We start from the raw sequence: 27,845 nt of genomic DNA, 5'->3' as shown, positions 1-27,845 counted from the left end.
TGAGCTGTTTGAACAAGTTTTCTATTGACAACATTACATGTCCAAGTTTCCTCGTGAAGCCTGTCTGACATCCATTTTTTTTTATTGCAGTGGAGCTCTTGCACTGAATGAAATATATTCTCACTCCTCTCCTTGTAACTGCTTAATGTCTGCGCTGTATTCAGTTTGATAAAAATCATCCTGATTGTGTGTCTTCCCAGAGCCTCCAGAGTGGCTGTTGGAGCCTGAGAGTCAGCTCAGTATGATTGGCTCAGATGTGCTCATCAAGTGCTCAGCGACTGGAACTCCAAAGCCGGCCATAACTTGGAGGGTGAACGGTCTGCCTTTGCACGGTTGGTCCCACACGTCTTCATGTCACTTGTCTCATGTTTGACTTAATCGATCTGAATTTACAAATCATCAGCAGTTTTGTGGTACTTTTCCTTCACTTTGCACAACTTGGTGCATGATTGAGCAAAGAAAGGCAGAGCGTGCTTAAAAGCTGCCTGGAATGGTAGTGAACTCTCAAAAGCTCCGAGGATGAACGGAATAGACTTTGAAATACTTTGAGATGAGTCCTGAGCTGTCACCAACTCTGAAATCGTCAAATTGAAATCTCTCTACTGGGATACAAAGATGGTATCTAAAACGAAGGAAGAATATTATTTTATTATTTATAGAGTTTCCGCTCCTGATGAAATCTGCTGGTTTAAAAATGACAGATGATGGGGAGAGGGAGGATGGCATCCTAATGTATGTATTTTGACTGCATAAACAAACAATTGACAGACTGAAAAACACTGGGAAACAGTCGACTATTTTCTCTCTGTTATGCCAATGTCGTTAACGGATTAAAACATTTTTTTTTTTATCTCAATTTGGTCAGAAGCCAAATTATTGGCAGGGCCAATCATGATTCCAGCATCAGAATGTGCTTGCAAACAATGATGTAGCTATCATCATATTCAAATTATGCAAAGTGAACAAACCATTTAATAAAATGGGCACCATTATTTCCAGAATGTTTTAAAACAAAGTGCTTTTGTTTTGTTAACTAAGTGACCTTTAATCTTACTGTGTAGAAGCCCCTGCAGCTAACAGGAAGGTGTTTGATGACACCATCTTTTTGCGCAACGCCAAAGCATCTGACAGTGCAGTCTATCAGTGTCAAGCATCCAACAGGCATGGATCCCTCCTTGCTAATGCAAACATCATGGTCATGAGTGAGTATGTTTTATAGTATTCGACTTGCTTTAAGTTTTGTTTCACAAAGTTCTGTTTTAAATTCTGGTTTTAACTTCAGTTTGACGTTAAGACAATACTGTAATAAATGTCAAAGTTGGTAGGGCGTTATGTTGAGATTGCTGAGTGATGTGCCTATTAGTGAGCTGGTCCCGATGTTGGCATACGTCCATAATGCTGAAAGGAACTGCCGATGAGCCTCATTTTGTGATTGTAGCTGTTTGCACTCCCAGAGGAGCAATAAGTTCTATTCCTTGACATTTAAATGCTAACGAGTTCTTGTCCATTCCACAATGTCCCCAAATAACAACAGTTCAATTAAAAGCAAAGTAAAGAAAAGTAGCTTACTAAAATTGCCAAGAAAACGTACAGTGCAAGTTCGTGATTTTAAAAATGCTCATTCCCAGCTCATTCATGAAACCAGAGCTGCCCAAGACATTTCGCTGCCCATCGGAAAAAAACAAAACAACCTTGATGTCAATTAACGATGTTGGTGGTCCACGGTGGAATTTCAGAAACATTTTCAGCAGTAAAAAAAGTTCATGGGGAAAAGCACATATTTTTAACCTGGATTCTAAAGCATTTAAACTTTGGACTGACTTCACTTCCATTGTTAAACAGCACAACAGCTAAATACTACTTCACCATCTTTGCTTTGAACTTTAGGTTCCACTAAATGACTCGAGTCTGCAGACATCACAGCCCTACTAAAATTATTCTCCATTATCATTTATTTCATGTAATTAGGACCTACACCAGTCAGCAATTTATTGACCAGTAGCAGAGTTTTAAAATTTACAACTGACCTTTAGGACTAGATATGTTCTGATCTCTTTGTTCTGGTCAGAACTTGAGTTGTGGCGTTCTTAATGAACTGCAGTCTACATATGTGTGATGCTCTTTTAGAGAGTCAACACCATAAATGTATTTAACTCTTTTGTTTGTAAATGTTTTTAATAGTTGCAGTTGTAATTATATAAAGCACACCTTGTCTTTGAATTGTGCTATATAAATAAAGCTGCCTTGCCTTAAAAAAACAAGTTGAACAGTATCTGAATGCTAAATTACGAGACAAGACAGCTCAGTGGCATCCTTGGCTAAAACTGTTAAGGAATATAGTGTATGTTCAACGATTCATTGTGTGTTCCTTTGAGTCTTCTCACAAAAACCTCAGATTAATTAAGGCACAGAAAAGACAATTGTATTTCCCAAAGTTAAACCAATATTAGTTGTTTCACTCGAGTCGGTACTGCAGTGTGCGTCAGCTGAATGCCACACCTTCTTTTGTTCACTGAGTAGTGTGGTTCCCATCACAAGCTCGCACTGCTTCTCATTCAAATCTACTGCTTTGCAGATCTCCCTCCAATGATTCTTACAAAGGAGGGGGAGGATTACACTGCTGTCGAAGGGAGGGGAGTGATGATGGACTGCAATGTCTTCAGCTCTCCGCCATCAACAATCACTTGGTGGGTGGACAGGCTGTTGCTATTCTTCCTCTTTAACAACAGGGAGCAGTAGATCTCAACCACTGGATGCATTGTCCTTCATTAACATCTTTGCTTTGCAGCATATTTTTATGAGCTCCTAATACATGGAAAGCTTTAGCTTCACTTAAAATTGATAGAACTGACAGAGACAATGTGTGTAGCTAACAAGCAACATCAATGAGTGCAAGTTGACTTAGCATTAGCTCTTCAATGAATGTTGAAAAGTTGACTAATTTTATGTATTTATTGTTTACAGGAAGAAAGACGATTCCTCTGAATCTGTGGTGGGGCCACGGTTTACCGTCCATGAAAATGGCTCGTTGGAGATCTACACCACAAAAAAAGATGACACAGGACAGTATACATGTTACGCCAAAAACATAGAAGGATCATCTGCCATTGAAGCTTCACTTTATGTGAAAGGTATGATATGTTTTACCTGATGTGTTTGTTGTGGTTCTTAGTCCTCATAAGGAGGAAACTAAATATGGTCCTGCTTATAAAGATCCCACAAGAATAACAGTGGCCCCGGAAGACCAGCAGATCCTAATAGGCACCACAGCCCAGTTCTCATGTCTGGCAGAATACGACAAGTCCTTCAGCGACGACTTTGAGCTCCTGTGGGAAAAAGACGATATGGACATAGGCCTCAATTATACTGAGAATTCCAGGTAGGCTACGGATTTTTTGTATTGCATTACAGACCTATTCCCTGCTGAAAAGTCATTTTACTGCTTAGTTCTGTCAATCAATATTGTGTATCCATCATCTCGTTAACAGATACTTTGCGGAGGATGGTATCCTTCAAATTTTCAATGTAAGCCACAAGGACCAGGGTGTGTACACATGTGTAGGAAGAACTCCAGTGGACCGGGACACCGCATCTGCATTGCTCATGGTGTTAGGTGAGCTGGCATCGAAATACAATTTTATATGCAGTCCAGAAATCCCCAATAACATTTTACGTTATGACATTTGAGAACAGATCAATACGTCAGCAAGCCTAAGCAGAATATACCATGGCTTTAACAGTGAAATACTGTATTATATGCTATCATAAGCATGAGCAATCGTTTTGACATCACCCATCTCCATTTCAGTGAAGCAGGCTTTTCCACATCTTATCACTGCTGGGATGATTTGATTGAAAATTGTTGCCTTGGCCTCAATTCCCGCTGAGATTGATGTGTCTGTGATTTTTCCAAACCCATGTTGTGGATTCCAGATGTCCCAGATGCACCTGAGCACTTGGTACTCTCAGAGCACAAGACCAAAAGTGTGAAACTGAAATGGACCCCAGGGGACAATCACAACAGCTCAACCACAGGTAAAAGGAAAATCCATGCAGCAGTCTGGTGTTAATATGACATACATCATTTTTGTTCTAATTTTGTGCGAGGGTTCACCATATGTTTATTCAACATGTATCAATTATTGATCCATCCAAGCATGAATTGTGATCAGTGTCTGTGTGGAATATACAAGCCCAAAGCAGAGAGCGAGGAGAGCTCTGCACAGCCTGTGGTTAGATAAGCAATTCTTTGACAAGAACCGTCGCGGTTAGGGGCTGATTGTCTCTCTGCCTTTCAACAGAGTTTATTATTCAATACGAGGAGAGCCAGTGGGAGCCTGGAAATTGGAAGGAGCTGCTCAGGGTACCTGGGAATCACATTTCGTCCGTCCTCAAACTACACGGTCACGTCGACTATCGTTTCCGTGTGGCTGGTGTTAACGGTGTCGGGAGGGGCCCTCCCAGTGAGCCCACAGAGAGATACAAAACCCCTCCAACAGGTCTAATGCATCCTCCGTGTATTGTTTATTATGCTTTATGTGTTTGGATAAGGGGACTGAGGCCACTAAAGCCGGCAAAATTGTGCTCTGTGTGAACGTTCAAACATTCAGAGCTGTGACATAATTGATTCCACTCTTGTTGAAAATCTTTTGTGTGCCCATTTCACTTGAGACATCTCACACACTAACAATTCTGACTAAAGCTGTACCCGCTGTTTTCACAGCCCCGGACAAGAACCCGGAAAATATCAAAATCGAAGGTCATTTCCCGCATGAAATGGATATCAACTGGGAGGTAAGAAAGGATTATGGGGCTTGTATCGTTCCTTTGCAACAGATCTTGTTGTCTGGACTAAAAGAATAACACATCGACTACCTTTTAAGTTAGGAGAACAAACATTCATTTCAATTTGGCTTTGGTCTTCATTTGAATGAGGTTCCGTTGAAAGCTGCCCTTGAGAAAGACAATGTTCATATTCAGTTTTATTGCTGTGAGACAAATCTTGCTTTCACCTCTTAGCTGGTTCTTGGGTCACAGAAAGAAGGCTTCTGAATCCTGGATTGATGAGCTACCCTTTTGTTAATGATGTTCTTTTGTGGATTATGCTATCTCATTCTATTTCTTGCAGACTGTCCTCTATTTAGAGATAAATTGCAATATGCTCGATTCTACATTTAAGAAAAGCCCCGCTAGAGCCGGATACTCAGCCCATTGTTTTAATAGATGGCAAGATAAAACACTGCGAGTGCTCCAAGCGCTGACTTCTCATTTTAGTGAAATGGAAGGAGTAACATTGTGGAAGAGAAATAAAAGTGGTATTTTACACAATAAAGGAAGCCAAGTTTAAAAGCCACCTTTTTTCTTTATTTTTTTACTATTTAGCCCTTGTTGCCAATTGAACACAATGGGCCAGGTCTTGAGTACAAAGTGAGCTACAGACGACAGGATTTGGAGGATGACTGGAAGGAGCACATGGTGAAGAGACACTCGTTTGTGGTGAAGAACACACCCACGTTTGTGCCCTATGAGATCAAGATCCAAGCCAGGAACAACCAGGGTTGGGGGCCAGAGCCAAAAATAATGACAGGCTACTCTGGCGAAGATTGTGAGTATTCATTCGTTTAATTTGGTTTGAAACTTACACTAATTATGTTTTAATCTTTACAGCCAACGGTATCTAATGTGGAGGCAATGCTTGTGGGAGAGTCATTAATGTTTAAGGAAATTGACTTTAGACGAGTGTTTTGGTTATACTGTTTGTCTCAATTTTAAACAGCTGCAGGCTGCAACTCTTATTATCTTACTCCTTACAGCAAATGTAAACAATGTTTGGAACTACAATTTGTTTTGTTTTTCAAACTATAGCTTTGTTGAATGTACTGTACTAATAAGTGTTACAGCCTGGATGAGGGAGATATTAATGACCAATCAGACACAGCTGCGTCTTCTCCAGCGGCTAAAGCGAGAATCTTTATCTCATGAATATTCACAAAAAGTACAAATATACTTGAACACAAATTTTGCAACATAGTACAAAAACAATATTTTTCCAATTACCATGGGATATAGTTGAGGCAGGCAATACAGCCTAAAATTAAAAAAAAATAATAAAATCTAGTGTTTTAAAGTACATTTCAAATACACATGAACATACATAGACAGATTGTGCATCTAAAGCCTATTATTGCTATCATAACAAATTTTTAAATATGTTCATACAAAGTACTAATAATTCTTAACACAAATAAGCATTTTAACCCTTTGGCTATATATACGTTAGTAATCGCAACGTACGTACGACCATGTACACTTCATGTGACCTCTTCATAAACGACATGCCCATTTGTAATGACCGCGTCGAGCTGGCGTCTCTAACAAGGGAATAAACACGACGGTACAGCTTTCAAAACATTTAAAATCACACAAGTAGTTCAAAACGAACTTTCTAGTAACTCTTCTCATAATGTTAATGCACAAAATGTTTACTTTCATACCTGGATGAGGATGAGAGAGATATCAATGACCACTCGGCCACAGATGCGTCTTCTCCAGCGGCTAAAGCGACGATGAGCATTGCGACGAGAGCTCCCTCTTCCGTCCTTATCAGACATCACGAGTCGATCGCAAATCACACTTTTCAAAGAGGCTATAAGATCACAGATGACATTGCGCAGTTATATAGACATTGGACAGCAAGTGGCAAAATGGCTGCCTGCTGAGATGGATAAAAATGGGTAGATTTAGCTGCTTACCAGTAAATAATATTCCACAAACACAGTATTAATCATAATGCCTTGTTTAGAATAGTGAGAACACGGAGAACATATCATCGTCAAGAAAAAAAATGTCTTGACTTCCTCTTTAAGATTGCCATATTGAGTATAAGATTCAAGATGTTTTATTTTAATAAGCTCAGGGGCGACACATGGGTTTCACAAAAGGTAGATAACACAAATTCTAACTAGTGAGCTCACAACAGACAGCTCAAACTATTGTTTTAGTTTGTTGTTTTTTTATGTGAAAAGTTGCTAGAAATCTAACTTTTTGAATTTAATCAATTTGTACCCTCTGAGAGCTATTTTTTTCCTAACTGACATAAACTCATATGGATTCTAGATATTGAACAGTCAATTTTCGAGTAGCCAGTGTGTTTGTGATCTATCGTTTTAATATAAAAAGAAAAGACAAGAAAGAGGAACATTAGATAAGAATGAGTGCTTTGACTTCAACTTCACAAATTTATTTCTATGCCGTAGTATTCAGCTATTCATTAACATTCAATTGACATATTTTAGTATGAGCTTAGCTTTGAAGGTTATGTACTTATGTGTTTTCTGGAGAAAAGTGTGCAACCACCTGTATTTTTTGTGTTTAGCTTTCTTTTGGACTTGTCCCCAGGAGACCAACACAGGTCACGACCTCTAGATAGAAGATAAATGGTCCTTCATGTTACTTACTTTCCACATTTCTATGGTCGAGCCCCTCCATCCCTGTAGTTATGTGTTTTCCCAATATATTGCAACCTGTGTTGTCTGATCTTCATTTGTGATGTAGCTTTTCAAATTGAAATTGGATTTTGTCACAATAGCTCTCAGTGTTCCAAGTTGTAGCTCTGCATGTCTTACATACATAAAGTGTGTTATATATCCTGTCGTGTTTTGTTTTTGTAGTTCCGTCGGCTGCACCTGATGATGTTGCTGTGGCGGTGATGAACAGCTCAGTGGTCAAGGTCAGCTGGACTCGTGTAAACAAGGACAAGTTGCATGGACATCTGGGAGGCTACAGGGTAATACTTCAAAACTGGCCTTTGTTTTTAGCCACAGTTTAAATGCAATGACCCTGACCTACTCTAAACGTTTTGTGCACTAATGCCGCTGTCACCTACACATTCTCCTCAGCACAATGCACTTCTGCACGCCCTCCTTAACATTTTGTCACACACATAAAAGGACTGTGATGCTGGATATTTACTGAGGCTGTAATGAGCGTCTCTTTCTTTGTGTAGATAAACTGGTGGCGTCTGCGCAGTTTGTTGGATTTGAAGAAAAGCCACGGAGACAAACACACACTAACCTTACCTGGCGACCGTAGCCACACAATCATACCCAGACTACAACCCTTTTCCGAATACAGCCTCATTGTCATGACCTTTAACGGTCGTGGCAACGGTCCTGGCAGCCATCCTGTCAACTTCAAAACCCCAGAGGGAGGTAGGATTGTGAAAAAACCCAACATGGAGTGTATTAATTTAAAACTTGTGAAACTAATAACAACAAAGGAACATTTGGTTTAAGAATTCAACTTTTTGCTGTTTTTCCCCTTTTTTTTTTTGCCCCACAGTTCCTGAGAAAAATTCAGTTTTCAAGGTCACAGACACACAGAAGCATACTGTCTCTCTGGCTTGGGCACCGCCATCAAAGCCGAATGGGATTCTGACAGGATACCTTTTAGAGTATCAGCTAAGTATGTATCAATTATTTTCAAAATACTGTATTTTCCCTTTATTTAACTCATTGGCTCCCAAAAGCATATACAAACGTTCTATTTTAAATATTGCCATGGTCCCGGAAACATATTTATAAGTTATTTTGTTCATGTTTTTTTTAATGCTAGAGTATACAGAAGGCTTTGATTCAGCCTCTGACCAGAAGAGGTCGGTTAAAGCAGTGGTAGTTATTAGAAAAAAATGGCCAGCAGGTGGCAGAAGAGTATAAGAGATCAACATGTTTATGTTGTAATAAACTCTGTTCCCCAGTGTTTTCAACAGGTTTGTGAATAATGATGAAACTTAGCTATATTCTAATGCTAACTGCTGAAAAACAGAAACAGATACAAATATACTTTTTTCCCCGATGAAAGAAGAGACTCTTATCTTTCTTTTGGTAGGTTCCATGTTTTTATAGCAATAGAACAGAATATTCTGTGGACCTTGCTAAATCAGTCAAAATCCAATAAAACAGCCAGGAGCGAAGGGAGCTGCTTCAGTGAAAATGGTTGAGAGTCAATGAGTTAAAAGTCTTAAATTTTCTCAATAATCGAAGACGCGCCTAATAATGAAATGTGCCTTTTGTATGCACCGAGTTTCAAAATGGGCAAATGTTGTTGTGCGACTTCGGTAAGCGCTCCGCTTGACTGACTGTGTGGGAGCATTTCCGCGGACACGTTACTTATATACAGGAAATGCGGCCCTGGTTGAGGGCTGGCGGGCATGATGAGAACCTGAAAGAGTCAACTGAAAGATGACATCTTGGTGCTTTCACAGAAACTGTCACTTATGGTGCCTATACTGGGAGGCAGCGCAGAGCGAGTAATGCCACAATTTGTGAATGAATTGTGCGTGCTTGGGCTAACGTGTCTGCTTGCACCGTTCAAGCTCAAAAAGTAATATTTTTTTTATTTTATCATTTGAAGATGCCAGAATTTCCACATAATTTCATATATTTGTCTGTCGCGATTTGACATTGTTTTTAAAAATAAATCCGACTTTATGTTCAAGCAGTTACTCAGTACTTGAGTATTCTTTTCAGCGAATACTTTTTTACCTGTACTTGAGTAATTTTTTTGATGACTACTTTTTACTTTTACTTGAGTAATATTGTTTTGAAGTAACGCTACTCTTACTTGAGTAAAATGTTTGGCTTCTCTGGCCATTTTTGGAAATAGCATACCACACAAAAAAAAGTCTTGTCTTGCTGTCCAAACCTGCAACACGTTATGTAACGGAAATCGTTCTGCCCCACAAATGGGACAGTGGTCATAATGAGGTCACAATGTGTGTATAGGAAACATATCAGGGTGATGTCTGCCATAATCATTCCTTGACTCATGCAGAGCAAGGCCACTAGTCATAATTTGTTAGGGTTCCGTTTTATTGACCCTGTGCTGTTGGCAGGGGACATCAACGCAATCGCTCACAGTCCCAACAGGATTTGATTACATCCTGCTCTCATCAAACAAAAGTAAAAGTAAAGCTTAGGAGTCACTTCCAACATTATCTTATTGCCACATTTCTTGGCTAATTGAGTTTGATTTGGCAGCTGAGGAAGAGGGCCAAATGTCACAGTGTATTTCAGGAGAGGACATTTTCAGTGTGTCTCAGCGATAGAGCTGATGTACTAGTTGATATGTGACGACGGTATGTCAAAGTGCCCTTGAAGCAAGCTATGTGCAAAAAGTTGGGGATAATGCATTCAGCTGCCAACGTGCTGTCAGTGACACAAGTGACATTTCAAGCTAAGGAGCAGCTGCTACATGACTACACCCACATGGCAGCTTTTAATGGCTTTTACATCTCACAAGTTTCACTGCTGTAATAAAACTGTTACATGGAAGATGCACTGTACGAGAATGGATAAAATATTCCGATCATCATATCGAATGCAGTGCCAAATTTACAAATTTATTTTTAGTCAGGAACTCAATGTTCAAAACAATCACATTCACTTTCAGATTTGGTTGATATCCATGGTGTCATTTAATTTTGGTTTCAAGTAAAATTTTAAAGGGGAAGTCAATTCAAAAATCTTCTTTCCAATAATATACTATGCACCCTCCACTAGTCTAAACACGGCATTCTGAATAAAAATGCCTTTGTGAAATATGAATTAAGCAGCAGCATCCAATTTTTAAAAAAAATCCATCTTAGGCCCCGTCCACTCGAAAGCCAGTTTCAATGTATCCTCACAAGTTTCTTACACTGTTTAGGCCAATGGCGCGATTTCGGAGCTTGAAACCGTTCACTTTTGAAACCGGGCTCCAGAGGGGAAAGATTTCAAAATGCTCCCAGTAAAATCCATCTGGACACCATACGCAGGATACTCCTCCAGTGATGGCGTAATGGTCACAGCTCGATGACGACGCATTGTCGCACATTGATGACGTATGCGGCAATTCTCGCGTGACTGCGCTCGAACCGTCAGTCTGTCAACAACAATGGCGGATAGCCGTGTCATAGTCGTTTTGCGCAGCCTCCTTAGCTTGCTTATGCTTTTGCAGCAAAATATTTTGCTGCTTTATTCCCACCTTCAGCAAGAGGTGTTGTACTTGAATCACCCGCCATTGTCACTTCTCCTGTGTTTGTCTTTTTCATGTTGTTTCGATACATGCAAAGCCATGTTTGTTCTGTAAATTGCAATGAAGTTAGAAAAAAAAAACATGTTCGTCTTTCTCGCTGATTCTTCTTCTACGCTCTCTGTTAACTTCCTCTGGCTTCGCTACAGCGCCACTCCAGACTTGGCATATACATTACAGCCGTCAAACATCCTCAGCGTCTTCTTTTGGACACACGCAAGTCTTGAAATGCTTCTGTGTGTACCAGATTTGTTTCCGTCTGGACGGGGGCTTAATTAAATTTATTTTATTATTTTTTTATTCAATGATGTGCAAAATAACAGTTAACAAAAACACAGACGTGTCACATCGACGTGACTTGGCTTCCGTCTGGATGGGGCCTCGGTGGGCGGCCATTTTGCCACTTGCTGTCTGCTGAAAATTACATCGCAGTGGTTCAGGGTTCAGGTAATGACCAATCAAGGCTCACCTGTTTTCTGAGTTTGGACATGTGACATTTGTTAGCTGAGCCGTGATTTGTCATCACCTGAGCCCTGAGAAACTGTAATGACATTTTCAGTCGACAGCAAGTGGCAAAATGGCTATATATATATATATATATATATATATATTAAGCATATAGTTTAGTCAAAGAGCATTTCATAGCTGCGACTTTTAAGATCATTCTGAATTTCATGATTCCTCTGTGGGTTAAAATGTTCAAGAGTAACATTTTTTTTTGTCAATTTATGATTGAATGTAGTTAACAACACAGAGGAAGTTGGACAACTGCAGACTATCGACATTAGCAAGCCCGACACGAACAAGTGGACCCTGCGAGACTTGGAGCCTTTAAGCAAATACAAGTTCCACCTGCGTTCCTGCACCACAGTGGGCTGTGGGCCCATTACCAGTGAGGAGAGCACCACCACTCTTGAAGCAAGTGAGTAATAGGGGGAAGCAACATTGTGTAAATTGGATGGAATAAACTGGTGTGTGTTGGTGTTACATTAAAAGGCAACAACAACATTAGAGTTTATGGCACAGAATTTGTTCAGTATAATCCAGGCTTAGTGAGGCGCATAACAAAGCCATTTTTTGGTTTGTTTTCCAAACAGCATTCAGCCTGTAAAAGCTGCAGCCTGGGCAGCCAAGCTTTGCTTTTGTCCCAGTAAGTTATATTTGTGGACAAACAATTTAATATGTCTGCCCTGCCACTTTTCATTTGTCACTGCCAGAGCAAGTGTTTATTGATTGGATGGAAAGTGCAAGTTATGAGACAATCAGCAAAGAAAGAAAATTGCTTTGAGCAGGGAGGAACTGAAGGTTCCGATAATGAATTGTGCAATCATGAAAAGAGACGCTGGGTAAGTCCGCATAATGATCCAGCTTGTATCATATAATTGTGCCTTTGTCATGACACATCATTTGTGGAGGATTACATGGCACACCTCTAGTGAAGGCAATCTCTGTCGCATGAACAATTGGAGAGGAAATGAAACAGGAACATATTTAAGTTTCAATACAAACAGACTGTAGGCATTCTAGATGACTAGACGGTGCTTTTAATTTACTAGCGCTGTGCCATAATGAAAGTTATTGGGCTGCAAGCCCTGCAAAACAAAACTTAATTGTCTCTCTGTCAATGATTGCTTGTTTGAATGTTAAAAAGCAGAAAGGAATGATTACAAGAATTGTATTTTCTGTATTCCGTTCCATTTTTTTTTACATCACTGCATGTGTAACAATTACAGTAAGTATTAAAGGTAGTAGAATATTTGCTGGTACCCTGTGAAAGTGCACCGTTCATTGTTGTCTACTCGCTGTCGTGCTGCGTAAAAGGGCTTCCCCTTCAAGCGGAACCTTTGATCATGCAATGTCTAATGTGTTTCAATGCCTGCTTAGCAATGCATTTGCTTGTCCCTTCTGTATTTTTTTCTTTTTTTTTTTTTTATTCTGCCCCTACAGCTTTCACTCTGCCTCCCACTGATGGCCCCAGTATGTAGAACAGAGTAGATGCATGGCATTTCACACATACAGTACACATGCAATCACACACGGTGTTACAGCTAATTATAATACTAATAGTAATCCATAACTTTAGGGTACAGGAAAACCTCATTCAAGGGGCATATTTGATTTGTATTACTTAAAAAATATATAATATAGAGTGAACATAATGTATGTGCAGATAATTAAACGTGTACTGTTTGTCCTTGCCACCAGTAGGAAGCATTTATTGCATATTGTTATGAAGAAAAAAAGAAAATATTTTTCTAAACTCTAGTCGCCTCATTAATAATTCTTCTAATTAGCAATCAAAGGGATAATTCAGCCTCTATTAACCTTGTCTCCCCAGCGATACAGAAATTCTCTTATTGAGACGTATGATAATCCAAGGTCCAAAAAATGAAGAGAAAAAGCTGAATCATACTAGACTAAATAAACCATATTACATGTATAATTTGTCTTGCACTGTAGCAGCATGAATAGTCACTAATCTAGCTAGAAGCTACTGAGTAGTCGAAGCGCATGCACACCAAAATAATGGGTAGTTAAAAAGCATGCATGTCAACACTAGAAAGTGGCAATATGAGCCCTATCACAATAACTTTAAGGTCTATGTTTCTTTTCAGGCAAATCCGCTCCTTCCTCACCTCCAAGTACTCCCAAGTACCTTATGACCAAATCTACTCAGTCCACTATAGGTAGAACCTCAGCACATAAATGGCACCATAAAGCACTAAAGCCATAAAATGAACAAGTTGTAAAAGTCTTGTCAGAGTATTTTGTTCGCAATTACCAAGGTTATAGTTAACGGAAACTAATGAAATAAATTAACTAAGACTAAAATTGGGAGGAAAAAATGTGAATGAAATATATATATTTAAATGCTTTAAAAAAAGAAAACTAAGGGAAACTGCGTATTACGTTTCCAAAACTAACTAAAGCTAAATCGGCAAAATGAATCTGGTGGCAGTCAATAAAAAAGTGCCACCAGATGACATCACTCCTAGGCCACAGCTGTGCTTGTTGCTTGTGTGTCACGCTCAGCCCGAAACGTGACTCTAAAGAGAAGTGTTCTCCTTCTTTGCTTCATTTTGCTTTTTTGCTTTGTTGAAACATTTTTGTTAAATCAAAGCATATTCTCATCCCCCATTTGATTTGTGGATGGTTGTTTTTAAAATGTGTTAAATTAAAATTAAATTTTTGATATACAATATTTACCATGATGATTTTTATTTTGCATACAAGAAATAAAAGTTTTTTAGACTAAACTAAAACAAATCATTTTCAGAAAAAAAAAAATCTGCTGTAAAAAAACAAAAGACAAACTCAAAGCAAAATTAAAACTAACAATACTGAAAATTCCCAAACTATTATACCACTATTCACTAGATTTGTTTTTTGTTGTCTTCGTGTAAACAAAATTATGAAAATGTTCTGACCGTCCACACGTTAATGAGTCTCTGTGCATGATTTATTGCCGTTACTAATTGCAAGCAGAGTGATCCTGCCAACTGATCAATTGGTTCTAATACAGTTTTCATTTCCCTGTTGTACCATGGGGATTAAAAGATACAAGATCTATACTCTAGCCAGACGGTGTAGCTGGAGAATGCCATCACTTGAATGCTACAAACACATCTAATTGTCAGTGATTGATTTCTTGGGCCCGGGTCCCCACTCTACACGGCAGTATATTGACTCAACAGTCACCTGACTAGCTAAGCAGCAGTACCGCATTGAAACAAGAAGTTGACTGAGCGGAGAGAAAATGAGGAGAATGTCCTCCGGAAGTATGCTGGGGATTTGGAAGCGCACACTGGGAAGGGGTGATATTTATAGGACAGTGCGGTAAATGGATAAGTGGAAGCTGTTGGAAGTTATCATATCAGAATTGTTGGTGATGTCGTCTGATCCAAAAGTACCCTTGACTTTGCTGCTGCATCTTCTAGAGCAACTCCCTGTTGTCTGAACAGCTGGTTTCTCCGGCATTTCTGAAGCAAGCTGAGAAGTGCAATGACAAAAAATACACACACACACAGGAGACAGCCTGAGGATATTTTTAGTTCAAGGTCTGCTCTTAGTCAAATTCATTGTGCAGTTCCAATGATTGGAATTACCATGGTCGCAGCCTAATCCATCAACATTAGTCAAAGAGTGTCATTTGCACTGGTTGGGATGGGCAACACAGACGCAGGTGTCCATGTGTGCTGAATTATCACCTGAGTAAATAAAGCACCTGAGCTGAAGGCACGACACAAGATTTGCATGTTTGCCATGGGGAAATGAAGTGGATTGATGTCGACCTGCTCCGACAGCAGCTGTCAAGGCATACTAATGATGCACATCATTCACTACATTATTAGATGGTGTTCCTCCCCGCTTGACTTGCAAAAGGCCAAGTTATTTGATATGTCGGAATTTCATTATGTAAATTAAAGAGATTCAGAAAAACAAACTGTCAGTCAATTCGAATATCGCTGATAAAAATGACTTCTTTTTTTTTTTTAAAGAAACAAAAAAATGTGTAACTAAAATGTGAATAAAAAGTAGCCTACCAGGTAACTTTCTATTTCTTCGGTTTGTAAAAGCATTTGCACAATTTCATTAAATAATAGGAAATTCAGATTGCCATTATATTTGCTGTTTACGTACAGTATTTGTCCCGCCGCCCACCCCACCAAATCACGACGAAAAAACAAAATTGAAAAGCATTGCTGTTCAAATTGATATTTGTCCACAAGTGCAATTCATTGTATAAAGCCTGTCATGTACTTCATCGTTGTCTGCTTTCACTCCAGTACCGTTTAGTTATTTGAATCAAAGTCTAGTTTGTCTTTGGTTTACTGTGTTTGCAGTTACACAGCTTCACATAGCAGCGTGTCTTCTTGAACAAAAAAGAATGATGAACTCCAATTGTGCTTTTAAAGTGAACTTGGCTATTTGCTGGTGTAATGGAGTTTGATAGGTTGTCCAGAAGTTATTACATCAAGAGTTTTGCTCCATTTGGTGTTTTATTTGTGCTTTTGGCTTGGAACACTTGATATTTTTGCTGTGTGAAGACAAATCAAACCGGGGGACACGGGTCATAATGTTTACGAACATATTTTTTAATCGCATGACTTTAATCGTTAATTCACGATTAATCTGTTCTAAATGTACAATAAAATGTACAATAAAATATTTTTTTCTAAATTTTCATACTCTTGTTAACATCAAATTGGAAAAAAATATTAAACTAAGATATATGGCTGAAATAAGGATGCATCTTGTAGTCATTGATACAGTAATTTTTAAATAATTCATAACATTGAATTAAGATTAAAAAGATATACTGTACTGTGAGTGTGATATTGATTTGTGTTGAAGTAATATTTCTGCCACTAGATGGCATCATTTCATTTTTAAGACGTTGGTGACAGCTCAGTGCAATTTTCTTTTCATATTAAGGAGCTATCTAATCTTTAACATGAAGTAACTTGTGAAATTCTGCATTGTAAAATTGTAAAATAAAACCTGACCCCAGTCTCCACATATGCATTATTATTACATTTATTACAGCTAAATTTTGACGTGGACGTGTTTGCTGCGTTTGCGACTGGAATTCCCCCTGTACTGGCATTCCAAGTAAAAGGCAGTCATTAATCGGGTGTCAAAAAAATTTGTGGCATTAACGGAACTTTGAATTAACACAAATTTTGTTACCCCTAGTAGTAAATCATTTAAACCTAGGAAAGCAGATTGCAGGGGTGAAATCACCCTTTTATGTGTACCCTATCCCCCAAAACATGACACTAACACCATGTTTGCAAGGTATGAATGTTGCTAAGAAAGTCCAACTTTAGAGTGGTAGTGTTTGCGCAAAGGTACATAACTACAAAATTGACTTTTCTGGCTTTAGTTGGCTGTGTGACTGTAAACATCTCAGGCATTTGTCAGGATGGGGTTATTACTCTGCCATGTTTTCTGCAGACCGACGCTCAGGTTTAGGTTACTGCATGTGTACAAAGCTCAGCTGAACTGCAGCAAAAAAAATTAACAATAAATCAACAGAAAAAGCTGTAGGCTACATTGAAATGACCTCCCCTTTTTAACCGACTACAGGTGTGTCCTTGTCGAGCGTGGTCCTCCATTGTCTGAAGGATTTAATCTGGCGGTATGGATCAAGGAATTCCATTTGTATAATGCTCAATACTTGATTAATTAGACAGGCGAATTAGCTGTTTAATATTAATATTGGACGGTTTCCATCACTGGACTACCGCTTCTGCATCAGACAGGCAATGTCGATGTAAACATTCAATCAAGCCGTCCGATAAAAAGGTTAAGGCGTGTCAAAGTCACTGAGTATTCTTCTCCTCAGGTCTTGCCAGCATCCACGGAGGAATATCTAACCAGGGATGGTTTATTGGCCTGCTGTGTGCCATTGCTCTACTCACACTGATTGTGCTGATTGCCTGTTTTGTCAACAGAAATAAAGGAGGAAAATATTCAGGTATGTGCTCATGTACAAGCACACACATTTTTATAATCACTCCATATTCCTTATACAGTATATGTATAAAACAATTTTATTTTCAGAGGTGGCAAATGCAGGTCCAGAAAATAAAAACCCTGCCACAGTTTGGCTTTAGCCTCAGGTACTCGTTAGCTAGCTCCCATGGTACTCGTTTACCTGCTAGGGAGCTAGCTCGCTAGCTAGCATCAGGGGTTAAGGCCAAACTGTGGCAGTTTTTTTTTAATTTTTGGACCTGGATTTGCCACCTCTGGTGATTTTTGTAGAACATGTACCATATTGGTACATTTTTTAAGGGGGGGGGGGGTGGGGGGGGTTGGGTATTTGGGGACTCGCCTCCAAACTCCCTGTTCCCTAATCTTGGGTGCATTCAGAAATAGGGCCCGACCGATGCAGTGTTTGGGGCCGATACCGATTTTTGGCAGGAAAAAATACAGATTACCGATTAATCTGCCGACTATTTAAAAATATATATTTGATGCATAAAGTATATATATATATATATATATATATATATATATGGCCTCTAGGGGGCAGTGTGGTGCCATGTTGCGCACACTTAAAGTGTGTACAGAAGAAAGTTGTGATTGAATTCTATTATAAGGAACCCCAACTGTAATTACTAGTTTGCTCTATATTGTTTATTTGGGCATTACCAACATAACTATGAGATTTGTTTTTCAAAAATCGTTTCCAGTACATTTTGTAGAAACTTTATTTGGACGTACACCGCCGTTGTTCTTTATGTCACAACCCATTTGGTGACTAGCGACGTAGAATGGCGGCAGGCTCTCTGCCGAGCAATGTGAAACTCCCAACAGCTTAAAGAACGCTTAGGGACAACAGAATAATCAGAATAACATACGCTACACACTTGCTAGTTGCTAATGCTACACAAACAAAATGGTGCATTCAGGTTACTTTCACAGCATCGGAAACTTCGGTTTTCTTCAACAAGGTTTTAAGGGAAAAATAATTGGCCATTTGGCCTATTGTTTTAGCCGATGTTTGAAGGGCAATAATCGGGCGATTATGATTGACAGCCGATTAATCAACCGGGCCCTATTCAGAAATACACTCTGAACGCACACCGCTTCACTCCGACTGTTCGGAAACTCAGAACGTTGTTTAAATGTGCTGTTTGGTTATTCAGAGTGCCCCCAAAAAGGGAGGACCGGAGCCCAGTTCGTCAGGCAGTACAGATGGAAACCATTCAAGCATGAACTGATGATTGGTTTATAACATAGGCTGTGTTCGGAATTCAATAAGAGGGGAGCACGGACTGCCACTCTGAACAATCACTCGCTCAGGGTGGTGTTGGGGCATCAGAGTGAATTTCCGAATGCACCCTGTGTTCAACACAGTGTGTTGACAAATTCCATTTGCATTTGGAACTTATGCTTCTACCTTTGGAAAAGTTTTTTCTTTTTAGTTTAAAATGGCTTACCTTTACTATAATCCCACGTCACATTGCGGCCAAAGATACAATCCTGGTCATTTTTTGAGCCTTTTGCTGCTGTAAATAGTGAATCTTTGTGTTTTTTGTTAGTATGCTAGCGGCCGCAGTTAACATGCACCATACATTAGTTGCCATGATGACTACTTCTTCTTTGTTTTCTTCCATTTTTTCTTCTACTGTGTTGGCAGTTGGCAAATATTTTTGGTGCATTACCGTCCGTGGAAAGTAGGTGGCGAAAATTAACAGAAAGTCAACACAATTAGAGAAACGTGATTTTGGGTGCTAGGCCAAGCTCTAATTTGAATTAGTGCTGTCAACGTTAAAGTGTTAACTCATTGATTGATCACGAAGAAAAGTGCATTGATCATCTATTAACACAGATTAATCACACTATTAATTTTGACCACAGATTATCCTTTAGTTTGGCAGCGGAAAAAGGTAGCACAGGTTGTGTTTGCGCAATAAACTAACTACATACATTAAAGTAAAGCATTTAATCAATGTTTGCGTATGACATTCAGAATATTTGCTCATGTTGAACTACTGGGGTCTTTTTTCTTGATTTTAAATGATGCAAGTAATTAACTGATTAGAAAAAGAGGAGGATGAGAGTTGTTGAAAGAATTAACACATAACAGGTGCTCTTCAAATTTGGCGGTCAAAAAAGCCTTTTTAAGTGATTAATCGTGATTAATCAAAATTCTGAAATGTGATTAATCTTGTAAAAAAATAATCGTTTGACAGCTCTAATTTTAATATATACAAGTTGCACTTGAGTACAAGTTGCAAGACCAGCAGAACTCAAAATATCAGTACTGTAGTGATAGGAAATGTGTTTTTCTGTCCTGCATTTGTTGCATTATTTTCAAACAATGTAGAGCCCACAGCGGGACAAGATGCAAATGCTGCACATGTTGTTCGTGAGCAGTTAATGATGATATAAGCTTTATGGTTATCTCACTTTTTTTCCCTCCTTTCTTGTTTTTCTTATCCCTTCTACCGGGATCTCGAGAGTCCGTAATTGCATTTATTATTCACAGCTAATGGCCATCAGGTTGGTGTCTATGTCGCATTTGCCGTCATGAAAACAAAAGGGATACACAGCTCAGTTCTTTGTTCTCTCATTAAATTCCCATTATTGTTGTCTCAAATCGGTATAATTTGTGTAAAACTAACCGCCCCGTGTGTACAATGTAAATCACTTAAATGTAAATTAATTGAACTTTAACAAGGCATGTTTTTGCTCAAAGAGCATCTCTTTCTGGCTTGCATTAAATCTTAGATTTATTCTCCATACAATCTGAGTGTGCAGAGTTCGATTGTAGCGTGTTGGGAGACCATACTTTTCATTTGCATCTCTCTTGAGCATATATTTGCCATTGTCTCTTCATTTTGTGAGCAGTAAAAGAAAAGGAGGACCTTCATCCAGACGTGGAGTCCCAGGGTATGAATGACGACACATTTTGTGAATACAGGTAAGTGGCACCCTCAAAGCAATGCTTCCTATTAAAGTATCTTTCCTCTTCTCTCAGTACTACTCTTTATTTCTCCCCTATTGCTGCAAAGGGAAAGTAACACTCACGAGGTCGACACAGAGCCTCATACGTCTTCTGTAGAAGAAATTTGATGGTGCTGGGGAATTGTAACGTATGTGATAAGCAGCAGTAGCATTGTGAGCTGTTTGTGTTGTTGCAGTAGTAGTTGCACCTAGCTATTGTTTATCATTAGATACAAGGCGGTTTTTGACCAAAGAGAGCTAGGGAAAATATGTATTTGTTGGAATAGCAACTTACTGTTTAATGCTCACTAGGACAAACCTTGAGGGAACAATTCTGATTGCATTCACATGTAAATTGTGTACGGAATTTATCATTGTTACGCTTCAAACTTGTGGATGCCACAACATCCCTCAATACATGAGCCATGTTTCCACCAACCGGTACAGTTCATTTCAGCTTGGCACTGTATGGTTTGACACGCTTAACGCTGATCTGGATTGTGTCTTTGCATTGAAGTTTGAGGAGGAGGGATGGTAATAGCAAGGTTGGGGAATCCAGGTGAAGAAAGTAAAAACCTGAAACAGTTTGGCTTTCAACTCAACAGGTGGAGTCGAGGTCATTTACCTGCCAGTTGAGTAGAAGCACCTGTGGTTTAAAGCGAATCTGCGGCAAGGTTTTTACTTTCTTCACCTGGATTCCCCGCCCCGATCATACCAGTGACACAGCAAACCGAGGTTCCCCAATTAGTTCTTGCTGAGGGCCAAATTATGAGCCAAATTGTCTGGGAGCTTTTTTCATTGGACCAGAAAATATTGTTTCATGTGCTGTTGCTGCTATTATTAGAAATAGTATTACTGTTATGATTAGCAGAGATGGGGAAAGTACTGACATTCTCTACTTAAATTTACTGTAAGTAAATTCAGTCAATTACTCAAGTAAAAGTAAAAAAAGTACAGGCTCTGAAAAGTACTTGACGAGTAGAAGTAAAAAGTACTTTTAACAGATGTTTCCTCCTACATCAATTTGAAAGATATTAGGTAATGGAGCAAAAATGGGTGTACTGTACATCAGCCAGATGACACTCCGACTTGCCCTGCGTCAAGTCCACAGTGTTGAGTATCAATCACTCATCTTGTTGCTGGTCCACTCCTTGATGACATAATTGAACCTTCTTTCGTATTGTTGACTGGCAGACTGCAGTGTTCTTATCAAGTTCAAATTATCCTCTGTAGTGGCAGGCGTCCCACATCCAGTAAAAAGTACAGATACTCATGTTAAAATGTAATGGATAAAAGTGAAAAGTATTTCAAAAAAGAAATACTCAGGAAAGTACAAAGTACTGAAAAAACTACTCAAGTACAGTAACAAATTATTTGTACTACGTTACTTCCCATCTCTGAGTAGTATAAGTGTTAGTTTGTTGTAGTAGCAGATATACAGTCCCCTCCAAAAGTATTGGAACAACTTCCTTTGTTTTTGTTGTATACTTTGTGTGCCAGATTAGACGTTCAGGATTATATCTTAAATTTCATGCTTTTTACATCTAGATGTGTTAAACACTGCAAGACAGAACACCTTTTGTTTGAAGCCACCCACTTTACTAGCGGGCAGAAGTATTGGAACAGACATTATTAAGAAATTAACTTAATTAAAGTGAATAATATTCGATATTTGGTGGCATAACCCTTACTTGCATCGTGACCGAAAAAACAATATGCCGATACAAGCTGTCGACATGAGTTACCTTCATAAGGTGTCTGGGCTCTCCCTTAGAGATAGGGTGAAAAGCTCGGTCATTCAATACGGGCTCAGCGTCAAGCCCCTGCTCCTCTACATTGAGATGAGCTAGTTGAGGTGGCTCGGGCATCTGACGCCTCCCTGTTGAAGAGACCCCGGGACAACCCGGCACACACTAGTGTCTTTAGGCTGGCCTGGGAGCGCCTTGAGATCCCTTCAGAGGAGGTGGATGAAGTGGCTGGGGAGAGGGAAGCTTGGGTTCCTCTGTTGAAGCTGCTACCCCCGCGACCCGACCCCGGATAAGCGGTAGAAAATGGATGGATGGACGGACTCTTACTTCCAACTTCAAACCTGCGACCCGTTGACTTCACCAGACTGTTGCATTTGTCATTTGAAATGCTTTTCCAGGCCTTTACTGCAGCCTCTTTCAGTTCTTGTTTGTTTCTGGGATTTCTCCCTTCATTCCAGTCTTCAGGAGGCAAAATGCAAGCTGGAATGCTTTATTCTGATTATATAACACCGTGACATGTATTCCATTCCTACCCAAGCTTGATCATGACATAGCGTCTGTGAGTCGGCTCGCGAAGGACACTTTGGGGATGGCTGCACTAAACAAACTGCAACATTGAAGGCAAGCGGGCATTGACGTTTTACTTGAATGCACAACAACAAGCGGATTGGCAGTGCAAGTTGTGGCTAAACCGATTGGTTCTGCTTGGTGGAGACAGGGTTTTCGTGCATGCAAAAAGTACCTTCCCTACTTTTTGATGTACACATGCAAAAGATGAGTAATTATGTCAACAACTTCTGGAAAGTATAAAAAGTTCCTCTGGTCACAAAGCGCCTACAGTGTGGTGTGCACATTAGACAATGCTTTCTGAAGGGAGCTGTTGCAGTGTTGAAATGCTGCCATTTCCTCTTCTGCTGGCACTGGGCACAGACTACCCAGTACACAGCAGGAAGCGGAAAGCAATCAGTGTTTGAAAGTAGCTCTTCTCTGGGGCAGTATTATCTGTGCACGTTTCATTAATCCTGTAGTGGTCCAACTCATGACAGACCACCCCATGGGCTGTGGTATACTGTAATTTCCCAATCAGTGACATCTACAAAGCCCAAATGCATATAGTATGAAGAAAAATGTGTCTCAGTGTGGCCGAATTTTTACACCCAATGCATGTGCAAGGTGTAACTCCGGGGAGCAGTTTGGGGTATGAGTGTGTTGCTCAAGGACACCACAGCCGAGAGTCCATATATACTGTATGGTTAAGATCATCACCTGTCACCGTGGGGACCCTCGTTCAAGACCACCGACAAACACATGGTTTTGGTGTCCTTGAGCAAGACACCGGCGATACTCCAAACTGCTCCCCAGGCACTTAAGCAGCCCCCTGCTCCAGTGTGTACCACTAACCATGTGTGTTCCCTGTGATGGGTCGATGCAGAAATCTAATTTTGTGGGTTAGTAGTACATATTGATAGCACGGTGGCGTATTATTATAAATATTTTTTTAATATACCGAGAAAAAAACGTGCAAATTTGCCACTTTATAAAGTGGCAAATTTGGAAGAAAAAAAAAATCTTAAATTTGCAAGTTAATGAAGTGGCAAATTTGCATGTTTTTTTCTCGGTATATTAAAAAAATATTTATAATAATAGCCACCGTGCTATCAACATGTAGTTGTAGTCAACAAGTTTTTTTTCTCACAAATTTGCCACTTTATAAAGCTTTTTTCTCAGAATATTAACCCCAAATATATATATATATATATATATATATATATATATATATATCCCTAATACGCTGTTGTATGATAGTCAGTTTAACACCCACCCCACCCCCACCAAATGCGTAGGATCATTGTATTCCTTTATTTATATTAGTTTAGTCAGATTCAATCATTTCTGTGACCACTGTGGGTTATTCATTAATTAACCAACAATTGTGTCCACGTGTGCATGTTCTTACACAGCTCCTATAATCTAACAGCCCTACATTACTCTTCTGAAGTTGATTATTTTTATACTTTTATGCTTCAAATATTATCATATTTTTGTGAAAATATTTAACAACCTTTTTATAAAGCAATCGTTAAAATAATACATTTTTAAACTTTTATTTAATGATTTCCATTCAGTCTAATTGTATTCTTTGGAGAGAATACATAATAATGGGAAAACAAACATTGAAAGCCTTTTGTCAGTAAATAAACATCCATCCATGGCAACTGTATTGTGCTTCTTCCAACAGCGACAACGATGAGAAACCCCTAAAAGGCAGCCGCCGCTCTCTGAGCAGAGAGATCAAAGCAGGGGACAGCGGGGACAGCCTGGTGGACTACGCTGGAGAAGACACTCACTTCAACGAAGATGGCTCCTTTATAGGCGAGTATGCGGGCCGTAAGGAGAAGAGGATGTCATCTGAGATCAAAGCCACCGCTCAGAGCCCTGCGTGAGCAGCCCGACTTCCATCCATCTTCCACCATGCACACTGTTTTCATTAAACCTGCTCAGAGGGACAAGTGCAAGTGAACACATGTAATAGTGATGCAGAGCATACGTTTTGTGTCAAATGCAATGCAGCATAGCCAGTGGAACTGCCATCCTCATTTTCTGTTTGTTTGGTTGCAGCTGAATGACTATTAATACCTACTTATGTATATTTATACAAGGTCAACGCTCACATAACACCATTTCAGCACCTGTGATTTGCATTTACGGGATAAAAAAAATATAAAAATCTATATATTTTGGTTGATTTTTTACTTGTTTTATTTTTTTTGCAAGGGGAGCAGACCCCCCCCCCCCATTTCAGCCTGTTTTTTGTCGAAAACGGAAAGTGAATGTTTATTCACGTGTTTTTTTTTAAAGAATATGGGTGGTTTAATATATATATATATATATATATATGCAGATTTGTGCTATTCGTGGGCCCAGGTCCTATCTCCAGCGAATAGCGGGGGGTGATTAGAAAGACACGCACGCACGCACGCATACACACACACACACACACACACACACACACACATATATATATATATATATATATATATATATATATATATATATATATATATATATATATGTGTGTGTGCATACTGTATGTGAAGTGTCTTTTATTATAATTTTTACTATAATAATACGTAGAGGGTTTGTTTTTTAATTACTGTTGTTGGCTCTACACTAAATTCTCTTTGCCCTCATTGGGCCTCATTCACTAGCAGTGTGTAAGTGTAAATTTGTTGTGCGCTTGCATGTTTGATGCACAAATCTGTGATTCAAATGTTTGTGCTTGAATATGAGAGTACGCTACAAGCACATTTAGGAATTCCTCAAACTACGCGTATGCGCAAATAATGACTGCCCAGCTTTCTTGTGCAATCGGAAAAGACATTAACCACTTACAATTCATGGTTTCAAAGTTGTTGCAAGTACATATGCAGGCTAAAAATCTCGAACATTACCAGAAATTTACAGTTGGCAAACAACCATCATAAAGATCAAGGCGGTACACAACAGAGTATACTTGTGGGCATAACGCCCACCGGCATACACATATCTTCGGTGAGTGGTTCCAACACAAATTTCATGAATTCGGTCAACTGCAAATGTGTTTTTGCTATTCTATATTTATTTTTTACTACTACGTATATATCTATTTTAAAAACTTTTGTTCATTCTCCTTATTTTCTCTATACATGTTTTGTGCGAAGCATTGTCAAATTTAACTTTGGAATTAATTACAAATGGTTCACATTATTGTATGCTGTCATTTTCTGTTTTTGCAAGCTCTCTGATGAGACTTATTTTGGAGAATAGAATAAAGATCCAACGGTGATATTGCAAACGTTTCTATGCATTATTAGTGAATGAGCCCCAATGTTATTTGGATAGACAAATTCATCAATTCAACTTTATTCTTTTGTCAGCAATTTTTCTTTTTTTTTCCTGTTTCAGATGTATTGAAAGTGTGATCTGCCTGTAAAGTTTACTTATTAACTTATTATTTTCCAGTGATATTTTACTGCACATCATAAATATTTTTGAGTCCTGCTTCTCTTGATGTTAGAAGTAAATATGTTGTCATTATGCCTCATAAGGAATATGGTAAATCTTGTTTGCTTGCTATAACAGCCCACAAAATGTCACATGATGAATGTATAGAATAGGTCATTTCAAATTCTGAACACATATTTTTGTGCAAATTACATAATTTCAGTGTGTCATATTGGAAAAACATCTGTTAATGCAGTTGACACTTCCATTGCTATTTTACATCAAGTCTAGCACCAGTCACTGCATTGTTTTATAAAATTAAAAAAAGAAAAAAAGAATCTGCCATTTTGCATGTCCATAAGATTAATTTGTGTTTTTTGATGTATTAAATTGCCTTTTCTTAAATTTTGTACATAACTTGTTTGCCTCCTGACTCATCTCTCAGGTTAAATGTTATGTAGGTACATTGCCACCCCAAAAGTGATGACCACGTGGATTAAAAAATAAATAAAAATCTCCATTTTCTGCAGCTATATGCCTTTGGTAAACACAGAAATTAGCAGAAATTGAGCTGATTATTTTTAAATGAAAGAGGACTTCTGTACTATAAGATCCAAATCACTATGTGACGTAAACAATCGGTGCAGCAGAACATCTTTCAGAGGTGAAGACTTTGTTGAAACATTTGGCTTTGGGGGAAAAACAATCATGAGAAATCAAAAGCACGGACTCAGAAAGGCAATGGAGCACAACGTGTGAGCTGTAATCAAGTGTGATGATTGATAGTAAGGAATGGAGTTTTACTATAGGCTCTCACTTCACCACTCATATCAGCCCAAGATATTCTCACTTGTGACACTGCCAATTTCACAAACACAACCTTCAGCCGTTGCTGATGGACACTTTGGTTGACATTGAACATGTTTTACATGCTAACGCATTATACGCAAAATACTGTATGAAATTGCAGGAGTGCTTAGGGTTACCACCAGTCATTACACCATAACCGCTGGCAGGTGAACTGAAAAACAAAAGTTGTTTTGTTCTGACAGACTTTGACAAGGAACACACTTTAAGAAATAAACAACTGAGTAAAATAGTGTTGCCAATATGGAGGTGGTGTGAATAAGACAAGTCCAACTTGTTGCCTTGGTCTCAAAATTGCCATTATCTCTACTCCACCTTGTAATTTAAAGGAATGAAACAATTTGTGCCATATGCCAAAACACACTTTCACAAGTCTTACCCCGTCCCCCAAGGAAAACTCAGGTTAATCAAACATAATGTTTAAAAAGACAGTCAGAGGAGAGATATTAAGATTGGTAATATATTCAACCAGTCCTTAATAAATTGCCTCGTCATTCTGGGACTATAGTCCGTTACAATAGCGATGTCAAAGGTTTAAACTAGCTTTTTTTTGTGTGTCCATAACTTTAATGGACTTCACTAAAAAGAACACACACGAGCCACTGTGCACGCATTGACTTTTACCGAGTGATAGATGGAGAGGAGGCTGTGTCAAAGACTGAAGCAGAAATGTTGACTTATTTTGTATTTGTAACAGTCAGCGATATGAAAGAACCT

General features: G+C 39.0%; 1 protein-coding gene across 9 annotated transcripts in view; it reads left to right on the top strand.

The window, feature by feature from the left end:
• The window catches only part of chl1b (cell adhesion molecule L1-like b), a 74,540-nt gene extending 47,754 nt beyond the window's left edge, over window positions 1-26,786 (top strand). For 4 of the 9 annotated variants that reach the window (XM_077573775.1, XM_077573772.1, XM_077573774.1 and 1 more), the window contains 18 exons: window positions 201-332; window positions 1,062-1,202; window positions 2,576-2,687; window positions 2,965-3,131; window positions 3,214-3,379; window positions 3,489-3,613; window positions 3,934-4,035; window positions 4,302-4,499; window positions 4,724-4,794; window positions 5,383-5,605; window positions 7,376-7,411; window positions 7,671-7,786; window positions 8,006-8,210; window positions 8,341-8,463; window positions 11,813-11,992; window positions 17,420-17,551; window positions 20,434-20,506; window positions 24,517-26,786. In XM_077573775.1, coding sequence (XP_077429901.1) covers window positions 201-332; window positions 1,062-1,202; window positions 2,576-2,687; window positions 2,965-3,131; window positions 3,214-3,379; window positions 3,489-3,613; window positions 3,934-4,035; window positions 4,302-4,499; window positions 4,724-4,794; window positions 5,383-5,605; window positions 7,376-7,411; window positions 7,671-7,786; window positions 8,006-8,210; window positions 8,341-8,463; window positions 11,813-11,992; window positions 17,420-17,551; window positions 20,434-20,506; window positions 24,517-24,721 — 2,507 coding nt within the window. In that variant the 3' untranslated portion in view covers window positions 24,722-26,786. Of the gene's footprint in view, window positions 1-200; window positions 333-1,061; window positions 1,203-2,575; window positions 2,688-2,964; window positions 3,132-3,213; window positions 3,380-3,488; window positions 3,614-3,933; window positions 4,036-4,301; window positions 4,500-4,723; window positions 4,795-5,382; window positions 5,606-7,375; window positions 7,412-7,670; window positions 7,787-8,005; window positions 8,211-8,340; window positions 8,464-11,812; window positions 11,993-17,419; window positions 17,552-20,433; window positions 20,507-20,597; window positions 20,679-24,516 lie in introns of all 9 variants that reach the window. The other 5 variants (XM_077573778.1, XM_077573780.1, XM_077573777.1 and 2 more) reach the window with 2 other exon arrangements.
• The last annotated feature ends 1,059 nt before the right edge of the window (window positions 26,787-27,845 follow it).

Source organism: Vanacampus margaritifer, chromosome 8 (genome assembly GCF_051991255.1).
Source record: "Vanacampus margaritifer isolate UIUO_Vmar chromosome 8, RoL_Vmar_1.0, whole genome shotgun sequence".
In the NCBI taxonomy this organism is placed as follows: Eukaryota; Metazoa; Chordata; class Actinopteri; order Syngnathiformes; family Syngnathidae; genus Vanacampus; species Vanacampus margaritifer.
The sequence above is the reverse complement of the archived record's forward strand: the minus strand, read 5'-3'. Positions and strand labels throughout refer to the sequence as shown.